General features: G+C 43.9%; 1 protein-coding gene across 1 annotated transcript in view; it reads right to left on the bottom strand.

The window, feature by feature from the left end:
- LAMA2 (laminin subunit alpha 2) overlaps positions 1–13,159 on the bottom strand; it is a 772,405-nt gene that overhangs the window by 497,683 nt on the left and 261,563 nt on the right. The window contains exons 13-14 of the mRNA XM_044291170.1: positions 6,117–6,228; positions 4,780–4,893 (exon numbers count right to left, since the gene is read on the bottom strand). Of these exons, the coding sequence (XP_044147105.1) occupies positions 4,780–4,893; positions 6,117–6,228 (226 nt within the window). The remainder of the gene's footprint in view (positions 1–4,779; positions 4,894–6,116; positions 6,229–13,159) is intronic.

Here is a 13,159-nt window from a genome sequence, read left to right as displayed (position 1 = left end):
AAATGCACAGAAGCGTGTGTGTGTGAAGTTATTCTGAATGACCCAATGTGCACCTTGAATATTATATACCCTTTTAGGGATAGATTTCAAATAGCTCTGATATAGCAGAAACCACTAAATTATGAAATTGCTAAATTGGGAATTGTACTTCAACCCAGAACAAAAAATGTGCTTTGACGGACACTAAATATCTTGCCCAGCAACAACAGTACAACGGTGGGTAACGAGAGATTTAGAGGGAATTAAATTTGAGGCCTAGTATTTAGGCGCTGGGTCACCGGTATGGATTTAGTGACAGAATTAGACTTGGAAATACACAGTAGCGGGTGTGTGTGAAGTTATTCTGAATGACCCTATGTGCACCTTCAATATTATATACCCTTTTAGGGATAGATTTCAAATAGCTCTGATATAGCAGAAACCACTAAATTATGAAATTGCTAAATTGGGAATTGTACTTCAACCCAGAACAAAAAATGTGCTTTGACGGACACTAAATATCTTGCCCAGCAACAACAGTACAGCGGTGGGTAACGAGAGATTTAGAGGGAATTAAATTTGAGGCCTAGTATTTAGGCGCTGGGTCACCGGTATGGATTTAGTGACAGAATTAGACTTGGAAATGCACAGAAGCGTGTGTGTGAAGTTATTCTGAATGACCCAATGTGCACCTTCAATATTATATACCCTTTTTGGGATAGATTTCAAATAGCTCTGATATAGCAGGAACCACTAAATTATGAAATTGCTAAATTGGGAATTGTACTTCAACCCAGAACAAAAAATGTGCTTTGACGGACACTAAATATCTTGCCCAGCAACAACAGTACAACGGTGGGTAACGAGAGATTTAGAGGGAATTAAATTTGAGGCCTAGTATTTAGGCGCTGGGTCACCGGTATGGATTTAGTGACAGAATTAGACTTGGAAATACACAGTAGCGGGTGTGTGTGAAGTTATTCTGAATGACCCTATGTGCACCTTCAATATTATATACCCTTTTAGGGATAGATTTCAAATAGCTCTGATATAGCAGAAACCACTAAATTATGAAATTGCTAAATTGGGAATTGTACTTCAACCCAGAACAAAAAATGTGCTTTGACGGACACTAAATATCTTGCCCAGCAACAACAGTACAGCGGTGGGTAACGAGAGATTTAGAGGGAATTAAATTTGAGGCCTAGTATTTAGGCGCTGGGTCACCGGTATGGATTTAGTGACAGAATTAGACTTGGAAATGCACAGAAGCGTGTGTGTGAAGTTATTCTGAATGACCCAATGTGCACCTTCAATATTATATACCCTTTTTGGGATAGATTTCAAATAGCTCTGATATAGCAGGAACCACTAAATTATGAAATTGCTAAATTGGGAATTGTACTTCAACCCAGAACAAAAAATGTGCTTTGACGGGCACTAAATAACTTTCCCAGCTACAACAGGACAACGGTAACGAGAGATTTAGAGGGATTTAAATTTGAGGCCTAGTATTTAGGCGCTGGGTGACAGGTATGGGTTTAGTGACAGAATTAGACTTGGAAATACACAGTAGCGGGTGTGTGTGAAGTTATTCTGAATGACCCTATGTGCACCTTCAATATTATATACCCTTTTAGGGATAGATTTCAAATAGCTCTGATATAGCAGAAACCACTAAATTATGAAATTGCTAAATTGGGAATTGTACTTCAACCCAGAACAAAAAATGTGCTTTGACGGACACTAAATATCTTGCCCAGCAACAACAGTACAGCGGTGGGTAACGAGAGATTTAGAGGGAATTAAATTTGAGGCCTAGTATTTAGGCGCTGGGTCACCGGTATGGATTTAGTGACAGAATTAGACTTGGAAATACACAGTAGCGGGTGTGTGTGAAGTTATTCTGAATGACCCTATGTGCACCTTCAATATTATATACCCTTTTTGGGATAGATTTCAAATAGCTCTGATATAGCAGGAACCACTAAATTATGAAATTGCTAAATTGGGAATTGTACTTCAACCCAGAACAAAAAATGTGCTTTGACGGGCACTAAATAACTTTCCCAGCTACAACAGGACAACGGTAACGAGAGATTTAGAGGGATTTAAATTTGAGGCCTAGTATTTAGGCGCTGGGTGACAGGTATGGGTTTAGTGACAGAATTAGACTTGGAAATACACAGTAGCGGGTGTGTGTGAAGTTATTCTGAATGACCCTATGTGCACCTTCAATATTATATACCCTTTTAGGGATAGATTTCAAATAGCTCTGATATAGCAGAAACCACTAAATTATGAAATTGCTAAATTGGGAATTGTACTTCAACCCAGAACAAAAAATGTGCTTTGACGGACACTAAATATCTTGCCCAGCAACAACAGTACACCGGTGGGTAACGAGAGATTTAGAGGGAATTAAATTTGAGGCCTAGTATTTAGGCGCTGGGTCACCGGTATGGATTTAGTGACAGAATTAGACTTGGAAATACACAGTAGCGGGTGTGTGTGAAGTTATTCTGAATGACCCTATGTGCACCTTCAATATTATATACCCTTTTTGGGATAGATTTCAAATAGCTCTGATATAGCAGGAACCACTAAATTATGAAATTGCTAAATTGGGAATTGTACTTCAACCCAGAACAAAAAATGTGCTTTGACGGGCACTAAATAACTTTCCCAGCTACAACAGGACAACGGTAACGAGAGATTTAGAGGGATTTAAATTTGAGGCCTAGTATTTAGGCGCTGGGTGACAGGTATGGGTTTAGTGACAGAATTAGACTTGGAAATACACAGTAGCGGGTGTGTGTGAAGTTATTCTGAATGACCCTATGTGCACCTTCAATATTATATACCCTTTTTGGGATAGATTTCAAATAGCTCTGATATAGCAGAAACCACTAAATTATGAAATTGCTAAATTGGGAATTGTACTTCAACCCAGAACAAAAAATGTGCTTTGACGGACACTAAATATCTTGCCCAGCAACAACAGTACAGCGGTGGGTAACGAGAGATTTAGAGGGAATTAAATTTGAGGCCTAGTATTTAGGCGCTGGGTCACCGGTATGGATTTAGTGACAGAATTAGACTTGGAAATACACAGTAGCGGGTGTGTGTGAAGTTACTCTGAATGACCCTATGTGCACCTTCAATATTATATACCCTTTTTGGGATAGATTTCAAAGAGCTCTGATATAGCAGGAACCACTAAATTATGAAATTGCTAAATTGGGAATTGTATTTCAACCCAGAACAAGAAATGTGCTTGAACGGACACTAAATAACTCGCCCAGCTACAGCACTAGGGACAGATTTAGCTGGATATAAATTTGAGGCCTAGTATTTAGGCGCTGGGTGACCGGTATGGATTTAGTGACAGAATTAGACTGGGATATGGCCAAAAAATGAACAGACTATTGCTGGTTAAATGCACTTGGTGTGACAGCTTCACCCTGATGTAGGCTTTAGCCAAAAAACAACCACACCATTGAGGGTTAAATGCACTTGGTGACAGGCGCAGCTTGCCCCTGATTTTGTATATGGCCAAAAAATGAACAGACTATTGCTGGTTAAATGCACTTGGTGTGACAGCTTCACCCTGATGTAGGCTTTAGCCAAAAAACAACCACACCATTGAGGGTTAAATGCACTTGGTGACAGGCGCAGCTTGCCCCTGATTTTGTATATGGCCAAAAAATGAACAGACTATTGCTGGTTAAATGCACTTGGTGTGACAGCTTCACCCTGATGTAGGCTTTAGCCAAAAAACAACCACACCATTGAGGGTTAAATGCACTTGGTGACAGGCGCAGCTTGCCCCTGATTTTGTATATGGCCAAAAAATGAACAGACTATTGCTGGTTAAATGCACTTGGTGTCACAGCTTCACCCTGATGTAGGCTTTAGCCAAAAAACAACCACACCATTGAGGGTTAAATGCACTTGGTCGCAGCTTGTGCTGGCGCACCACAAGACACAAAATGGCCGCCGATCACCCCAGAAAAATGAGACTGACAAACAGTCTGTGCAGCCTAAAAACAGTGAGCAATTGAGGATCAGCAGCTCAATGATCCACAGCTGCAGATCGATCAGTTAATCAAGTCCTTTGGAGGAGTTAATCTGCCTAATCTCGCCCTACTGTCGCAGCCGCAACCTCTCCCTACGCTAATCAGAGCAGAGTGACGGGCGGCGCTATGTGACTCCAGCTTAAATAGAGGCTGGGTCACATGGTGCTCTGGCCAATCACAGCCATGCCAATAGTAGGCATGGCTGTGATGGCCTCTTGGGGCAAGTAGTATGACGCTTGTTGATTGGCTGCTTTGCAGCCTTTCAAAAAGCGCCAAGAAAGCGTCACAAAAGCGCGAAGAAAGCGACGAACACCGAACCCGAACCCGGACTTTTACGAAAATGTCCGGGTTCGGGTCCGTGTCACGGACACCCCAAAATTCGGTACGAACCCGAACTATACAGTTCGAGTTCGCTCATCCCTAGTTGTCATCAGAATTGGTGATCTCGCCAACTAGAATACAAAGTGCATACAAATGTCTAGTAGATGAAGATCATGTGCAGTAAACAGTGTTTCGGCTATAGAGGCACCCTAGGGATGGTTATTTCATTTGGACCAAGGACTTTTGTTTATGTGACTGGATTCAAATAAAAATCCAGACAAATGGGCAATAGTTAATAAGAAAAACATATATATAAGAAAACATTTGCTTAAAGTTAAATCTTCCATAGAAATTAGCAAATTTCAGCCTATATTTATTTTGTGTAATGAACAGCACTTACTTGACAGAATCCCGTAATATCATCACATGAGTCAGAGTGACCAAAACATCGACAAGGCTCACACTTCCCTCCAAACAGGGTGCCATTAACTCGCCTGTGCCCTGCCAAACAGGCCTGAAAAGGAGAAAGAGTTAGCTACAGAGACATGCTATGCGCTATTTTTGACTTGGAAGAAAATTAGAAGGCAAAAGCAAAAATTTTGTCACACTAATTCTTCCCAGTAATGAACGTGCATGCTTTGCGTTCCAACTGACCTTACCATCACCTTTAAGTGGAAGGCTAATTGGAGCATAAGCTTCAAGTTTCTTCTGAGGTAGTGCAGAACGATACAAAAAGAAGGAGGAAGCAGAAAGAGAATAAGTAGGAAATAAATCACACTGAAAAGACTATAAAGGGATAGAAAAGTCACATTTGAAGAGAGAATCACAATGCCAATGCAAATAATTGTCCTGCTATATGTTAACTCTACTCAGCAGTAATAATTCTTGATGTAGTTGGTTATGTTACTAAATTTATATTCTAGGAGTATGAGTAGTAATAAAGTAAAATCATTTTAAATGTTAATAAAATAATGTTGAGAAATGAATGTTGTTGAGAGTGAGACCTCTGTGACACCATGGGACATCACTTCAATAACAGTAGGTCAAGGCAATGTTTTTGGACATAAGTACATAAGTGTGATATCCATGATTCCTATTGGACGACGGCATTGATTCTACAGTGTATTCTACATCAGACTTTTATTTCTGAAACCACATTTACATTTTCTAATCTATCTGACAGTTATTAGTTGCACAATAGATAGTCTGGTAAGTATAAGAATATTTGACATCAGTTTGCTTGAGTCTATGTTGACGTACTGAGTGCCAAATGTATCCAGTGTTGCACCTTGTTTGTTACATTTGGTGCATCTTTAACCCTAACACTTACTAACACTGATATGCTAAATTTTTATGCCACTCCCTTATTGAAGTGAGGTTGCAACTTTTTTGTGACTTTTTAAAAATGTCAGTGATAAATTTAGATTTGAAACTAAATAATATCGCTAATCCACTCCCACTTGACCAAATTGGAATGAGAAGTGTAAAAATGCAAAAAGATACCAAATGTTTGCATGTGACCCCAAACAGTTGCAAAGCCCTATTTTTGCAACTTTTTAATGCTAGGGTCCTGGGGTGCAGGGCCAGATAAATTTCTCCTGTTGTCTGTATATATAGAAAATATTCTAAACACAATATAGGAAAGTGTACAAATTTACTTGTAAGGGCAAGGTTTACTACTAAAACCACTGAACACATAATAGGCAGCTTATATGTTAATAATTAAATACAACTTACTTCACAAGAAGTTCCACTGTATCCAGGAGGGCACTGACATATCTCTACATCATAAGCTGTGCGTCCACTAGATGAGGATTCCTCAGCTACTTCAAGGTTAACAGAGCTCAATCTAAAATACAAAACAAAAAAAGTCTGTAACATGTCTCTAAAAAGCTATGTTTATATAAAACAGGTTTCAATAAAGCTGCATTCAAGCTTATTTTTTTTTTTACACACTTATACAGCACTACTATATTCCGCAGCGCTTTACAGACATTAGCATCCAATTGTCCCCAATGGGGCTCACAATCTAAGGTCCCTATCAGTATGTCTTTGGAGTAAACCGGGGGAAACCCACTCAAACACGGGGAGAACGTACAAACTCCATGCAGATGTTGTCCTTGGTCGGATTCGAACCTAGGACCCAAGGCACCAGTGCTAACCACTGAGCCACCGTGCTGCCTATAATAGTACTTGTGTTGAAGGCTCAGTTCAGGTGTCAGGTTGACAGCAAAAAACAATGCTTGATGCATAATAAATCCACCATGATGGAAGCCCAATTAATCCTATTATAAATCAATAGTCAGTTGCGTGCCATTTGTAGTGTTGAGCGAAGCAAAGCATCTGAAGTGGAATTTGATAAAAGTTTAGGAAAAATTAGATTTGCAACAAATCCAAATTTCCTCACGCTTCATGGAAACAAATCTTTTTTTTTTCTTAAAATAGCGGCTACACATGTAGAATATTGGATAGGGAAAGTGCAGGGACAGTGTAGGGAGATCGTAGGGAGAGTTTTCAAACACTATAGGGAGAGTAAGGAGAGTGGAGGGATAGTTCAGGGAATGTAGTGCATAAGAGACAGCTCAGTTTGCATTTATCCCTGTGTACGGCACAGAGATACAATATCTAACTGAATGATGTTCACCTTGTTTAATAGATAAACAATTCTATTATGCCTTGATTCTCAAATTGGGGTGAATAACCTGTATAATTCTACTTTTATTGGGTCTCCACTACTTTATTGGTACTTCCTCCATGTCCTTCTTTTGTTCCACTAAAAAGTCATTGGGACACAGCTACTATGGGGAACACAGTGTTTATTTTTCTTTTAATAGAATCTGCAATTTGCTTTTATTTTGGTTTAGCTAAGGATTAGCTGCATGATGATTTGCACATCCATATACTGTATGAGACATGCCTATCCCTGCAGGACGGATATAGCTGATTTAATGCGTTCTGTGACAAATTAATTTGTAACGAAGAAAATTTCTTGGATAAATTTGTTGAAGGGTCCTACTCAAATTTTTTAAACATTCGCTCATCTCTAGCCATTGGTATTCACCATATGATGGAAATGGTGCAACTTGTATGATATAGATCTAAACAGAACCTAACTGTACTGGTTCTAATTCCTACTGGAATTGATGCATTCGTTTTACAGCATTTTATGGTAATGCATAGTAACATAGTTTAGTTTATAAGGTCGAAAAAAGACATTTGTCCATCCAGTTCAGCATGATATCCTGCAAGTTGATCCAGAGGAAGCCAACAAAAAAACAACTGTGAGGCAGAAACCAATTTTCTCCACTTAAGGAGAAAAAATTCCTTTCCAACTCCAATCAGGCAGTCAGAATAACTCCCTGGATCAACAACCCCTCTCTAGTAGCTATAGCCTGTAACAGAAAATTGGAATGTACCAGTATATCTCCTGGAATGAATGTATTCCCCAAGACATCCGCTAAAGTTAGTTATACTTGATGTCCACTTATTAGTTAAGGGTTAATCAAGGGTTAGTCAGACTTTTAGAGCCAAATGAAAAGTTCAACTGAGTACAGTGTATGATTCCATGGGATGCATACATCAACGTACATTCATATAATAAGTAGTATCCGTTTTCATTGGAACAATGTAGCAATGTAGGTATTAATTTGTTAGCAAGGTTAGCATCTGACGCTACACTGTGGTGTCCCACATGGCGGTTAATAATAGAGTAGATTTTTACCTCTTTCTTGCACAAAGCATGAGGAGCGCTACCTTATCTCCAGCTGTGTTACTCCTGGAGGTCCGTGTGCGACATACCATGTGGCTCGTTGGTTTACAGTCTAGCATCTCATGTGAGCTGGCACTCCGCTCCTACCTCCACAGCTCATGTGGAATAGTACTTGTGTTGAAGGTCTGCAAATTCCACACTTATCTCTTAGCTTGACAGATCGTGGCTACAAATCTTTATCCATGGATATTCCAAGTGGGTCTTCAGATGTGCAGGTATCAAATGAACCAACGAGCCAAGTGGTATGCCGAACACGGACCTCCAGGAGCGACACAACGGGAGATAGGGTAGCGCGCCTCATGATTTGTGCAAGAAAGAGGTAAAAACTTACTTTATTATTAACTGCTAGAGTTGAGCGAACACCTGGACTTTCGGGTTCGAGAAGTTCGGCCGAACTTCCCGGAAATGTTCGGGTTTGGGATCCGAACCCGATCCGAACTTCGTCCGGAACCCGAACCCCATTGAAGTCAATGGGGACCCAAACCTTTCGGCACTAAAAAGGCTGTAAAACAGCCCAGGAAAGGGCTAGAGGGCTGCAAAAGGCAGCAACATGTAGGTAAATCCCCTGCAAACAAATGTGGATAGGGAAATGAATAAAAATAAAAATAAAATAAATAAAAATTAACCAATATCAATTGGAGAGAGGTCCCATATCAGAGAATCTGGCTTCACGTTACCCACCACTGTAACAGTCCATTGTCATATATTTAGGCCCCGGCACCCAGGCAGAGGAGAGAGGTCCCGTAACAGAGAATCTGGCTTCATGTCACCAGAGAATCAGTCTTCATGTCATAGCATAGAATCAGGCTTCACGTCACCCACCACTGTAACAGTCCATTGTCATAAATTTAGGCCCCGGCACCCAGGCAGAGGGGAGAGGTCCCGTAACAGAGAATCTGGCTTCATGTCAGCAGAGAATAAGTCTTCATATCATAGCAGAGAATCATGCTTCACGTCACCCACCACTGTAACAGTCCATTGTCATATATTTAGGCCCAGGCACCCAGGGAGAGGAGAGAGGTCCCGTAACAGAGAATCTGGCTTCATGTCACCAGAGAATCAGTCTTCATGTCATAGCATAGAATCAGGCTTCACGTCACCCACCACTGTAACAGTCCATTGTCATAAATTTAGGCCCCGGCACCCAGGCAGAGGAGAGAGGTCCCGTAACAGAGAATCTGGCTTCATGTCAGCAGAGAATCAGTCTTCATATCATAGCAGAGAATCATGCTTCACGTCACCCACCACTGGAACAGTCCATTGTCATAAATTTAGGCCCCGGCACCCAGGCAGAGGAGAGAGGTCCCGTAACAGAGAATCTGGCTTCATGTCACCAGAGAATCAGTCTTCATAGCATAGCATAGAATCAGTCTTCACGTCACCCACCACTGGAACAGTCCATTGTCATAAATTTAGGCCCGGCACCCAGACAGAGGAGAGGTTCATTCAACTTTGGGTTGCCCCGCAATATAATGGTAAAATGAAAATAAAATCCATGCTAACCCTGCCCTCAGAGGAGCTGGCCATGATACAGCTGCCTTGGCGACCTCTTGCTCCTCCTCTGCCTTGGCCTTGGGCTTCCACTTGTTCCCCTGTGACATTTGGGAATGCTCTCAGTAGCGCGTCTACCAACATGCGCTTGTACTCGCGCATCTTCCTATCATGCTCCAGTGCAGGAAGTAAGTTGGGAACATTGTCTTTGTAGCGTGGATCCAGTAGGGTGGCAACCCAGTAGTCCGCACACGTTAAAATGTGGGCAACTCTGCTGTCGTTGCGCAGGCACTGCAGCATGTAGTCGCTCATGTGTGCCAGGATGCCCAGAGGTAAGGACAAACTGTCCTCTGTGGGAGGCGTATCGTCATCGTCCTGCGTTTCCCCCCAGCCACGCACCAGTGATGGGCCCGAGCTGCGTTGGGTGCCACCCCGCTGTGACCATTCTTCATCCTCATCCTCCTCCACCTCCTCCTCATCCTCGTCCTCCTCCAGTAGTGGGCCCTGGCTGGCCACATTTTTACCTGGCCTCTGCTGTTGCAAAAAAACTCCCTCTGAGTCACTTCAAAGAGACTAGCCTGAAAGTGCTAAAAATGACCCCTCTTCCTCCTCCTCCTCCTTCTGGGCCACCTCCTCTTCCATTATCGCCCTAAGTGTTTTCTCAAGGAGACATAGAAGTGGTATTGTAACGCTGATAACAGCGTCATTGCCACTGGCCATGTTGGTGGAGTACTCGAAACAGCGCAACAGGGCACACAGGTCTCGCATGGAGGCCCAGTCATTGGTGGTGAAGTGGTGCTGTTCCGCAGTGCGACTGACCCGTGCGTGCTGCAGCTGAAACTCCACTATGGCCTGCTGCTGCTCGCACAGTCTGTCCAGCATGTGCAAGTTGGCGTTCCACCTGGTGGGCACGTCGCATATGAGGCGGTGAGCGGGAAGGCCGAAATTACGCTGTAGAGCAGACAGGTGAGCAGCGGCAGGATGTGAACGCCGGAAGCGCGAACAGACGGCCCTCACTTTATGCAGCAGCTCTGACATGTCGGGGTAGTTGTGAATGAACTTCTGCACCACCAAATTCAGCACATGCGCCAAGCAAGGGATGTGCGTCAAACCGGCTAGTCCCAGAGCTGCAACGAGATTTCGCCCATTATCGCACACCACCAGGCCGGGCTTGAGGCTCACCGGCAGCAACCACTCGTCGGTCTGTTGTTCTATACCCCGACACAACTCCTGTGCGGTGTGGGGCCTGTCCCCCAAACATATGAGTTTCAGAATGGCCTGCTGACGTTTACCCCGGGCTGTGCTGAAGTTGGTGGTGAAGGTGTGTGGCTGACTGGATGAGCAGGTGGAAGGAGAGGAGGAGGAAGCCGAGTAGGAGGAGGAGGCAACAGGAGGCAAAGACTTTTGCCCTGCGATCCTTGGCGGTGGAAGGATGTGCGCCAAACATCTCTCCGCCTGGGGCCCAGCCGCCACTACATTTACCCAGTGTGCAGTTAGGGAGATATAGCATCCCTGGCCGTGCTTACTGGTCCACGTATCTGTGGTTAGGTGGACCTTGCCACAGATGGCGTTGCGCAGTGCACACTTGATTTTATCGGATACTTGGTTGTGCAGGGAAAGCACGGCTCTCTTGGAGAAGTAGTGGCGGCTGGGAACAACATACTGTGGGACAGCAAGCGACATAAGCTGTTTGAAGCTGTCTGTGTCCACCAGCCTAAATGACAGCATTTCATAGGCAAGTAGTTTAGAAATGCTAGCATTCAGTGCCAGGGATCGAGGGTGGCTAGGTGGGAATTTACGCTTTCTCTCAAATGTTTGTGAGATGGAGAGCTGAACGCTGGCGTGTGACATGGTTGAGATGCTTGGTGACGGAGGTGGTGGTGTTGGTGGTACATCCCCTGTTTGCTGGGCGGCAGGTGCCAACGTTCCTCCAGAGGCGGAGGAAGAGGCCGAGGCAGCAGCAGCAGAAGAGGCCGAGGCGGCAGCAGCAGAAGAGGCCGAGGCGGCAGCAGCAGAAGAGGTAGCAGGGGGAGCCTGAGTGACTTCCTTGTTTTTAAGGTGTTTACTCCACTGCAGTTCATGCTTTGCATGCAGGTGCCTGGTCATGCAGGTTGTGCTAAAGTTCAGAACGTTAATGCCTCGCTTCAGGCTCTGATGGCACAGAGTGCAAACCACTCGGGTCTTGTCATCAGCACATTGTTTGAAGAAGTGCCATGCCAGGGAACTCCTTGAAGCTGCCTTTGGGGTGCTCGGTCGCAGATGGCAGCGGTCAGTAGCAGGCGGAGTCTCTTGGCGGCGGGTGTTCTGCTTTTGCCCACTGCTCCCTCTTTTGCTACACTGTTGGCTCGGTCTCACCACTGCCTCTTTCTCCGAACTGTGAAAGTCAGTGGCAAGACCTTCATTCCATGTGGGGTCTAGGACCTCATCGTCCCCTGCATCGTCTTCCACCCAGTCTTGATCCCTGACCTCCTGTTCAGTCTGCACAGTGCAGAAAGACGCAGCAGTTGGCACCTGTGTTTCGTCATCATCAGAGACGTGCTGAGGTGGTATTCCCATGTCCTCATCATCAGGAAACATAAGTGGTTGTGCGTCAGTGCATTCTATGTCTTCCACCGCTGGGGAAGGGCTAGGTGGATGCCCTTGGGAAACCCTGCCAGCAGAGTCTTCAAACAGCATAAGAGACTGCTGCATAACTTGAGGCTCAGACAGTTTCCCTGATATGCATGGGGGTGATGTGACAGACTGATGGGGTTGGTTTTCAGGCGCCATCTGTGCGCTTTCTGCAAAAGACTGGGTGGGAGATAATGTGAACGTGCTGGATCCACTGTCGGCCACCCAATTGACTAATGCCTGTACCTACTCAGGCCATACCATCCTTAGAACGGCATTGGGCCCCACCAAATATCGCTGTAAATTCTGGCGGCTACTGGGACCTGAGGTAGTTGGTACACTAGGACGTGTGGATGTGGCAGAACGGCCACGTCCTCTCCCAGCACCAGAGGGTCCACTAACATCACCACGACCATGTCCGCGTCCGCGTCCTTTACTAGATGTTTTCCTCATTGTTATCGTTCACCACAACAACAAAAATATTATTTGGCCCAATGTATTGAATTCAAAATCAGGCCTTTTTTTACAGACACCTAACACTATCTGGCTATCTATTTAGGTACCGTATTACAATAATACAGGCACAGCAGTAACCACAGATTTAGCTGACTATGAATTTGAGGCCTAGTATTTAGGCGCTGGGTGACAGGTATACGTTAACGGACAGAATTAGACTGGGATATGCACAGTAGCGCGTGTGTCAAGTTATTGAGAATGACCCTATCAGCACCTTGATTCTAATATGCCCTTTAAGGGATAAATTTAAAGTAGGCCTGATAAAGCAGAAACCACTAATTTAGAGAATTGCTAAATTGGGAATTGTATTTCAACCCAGAACAAAAACTGTGCTTTGACGGACACTAAATAACTTGCCCAGCCACAGCAATAACCACAGATTTAGCTGACTACA

The sequence above is a fragment of the Bufo gargarizans genome, chromosome 4, assembly GCF_014858855.1.
Source record: "Bufo gargarizans isolate SCDJY-AF-19 chromosome 4, ASM1485885v1, whole genome shotgun sequence".
Taxonomy (NCBI): domain Eukaryota; kingdom Metazoa; phylum Chordata; class Amphibia; order Anura; family Bufonidae; genus Bufo; species Bufo gargarizans.
This window is presented reverse-complemented; position numbering and strand designations above follow the sequence as displayed.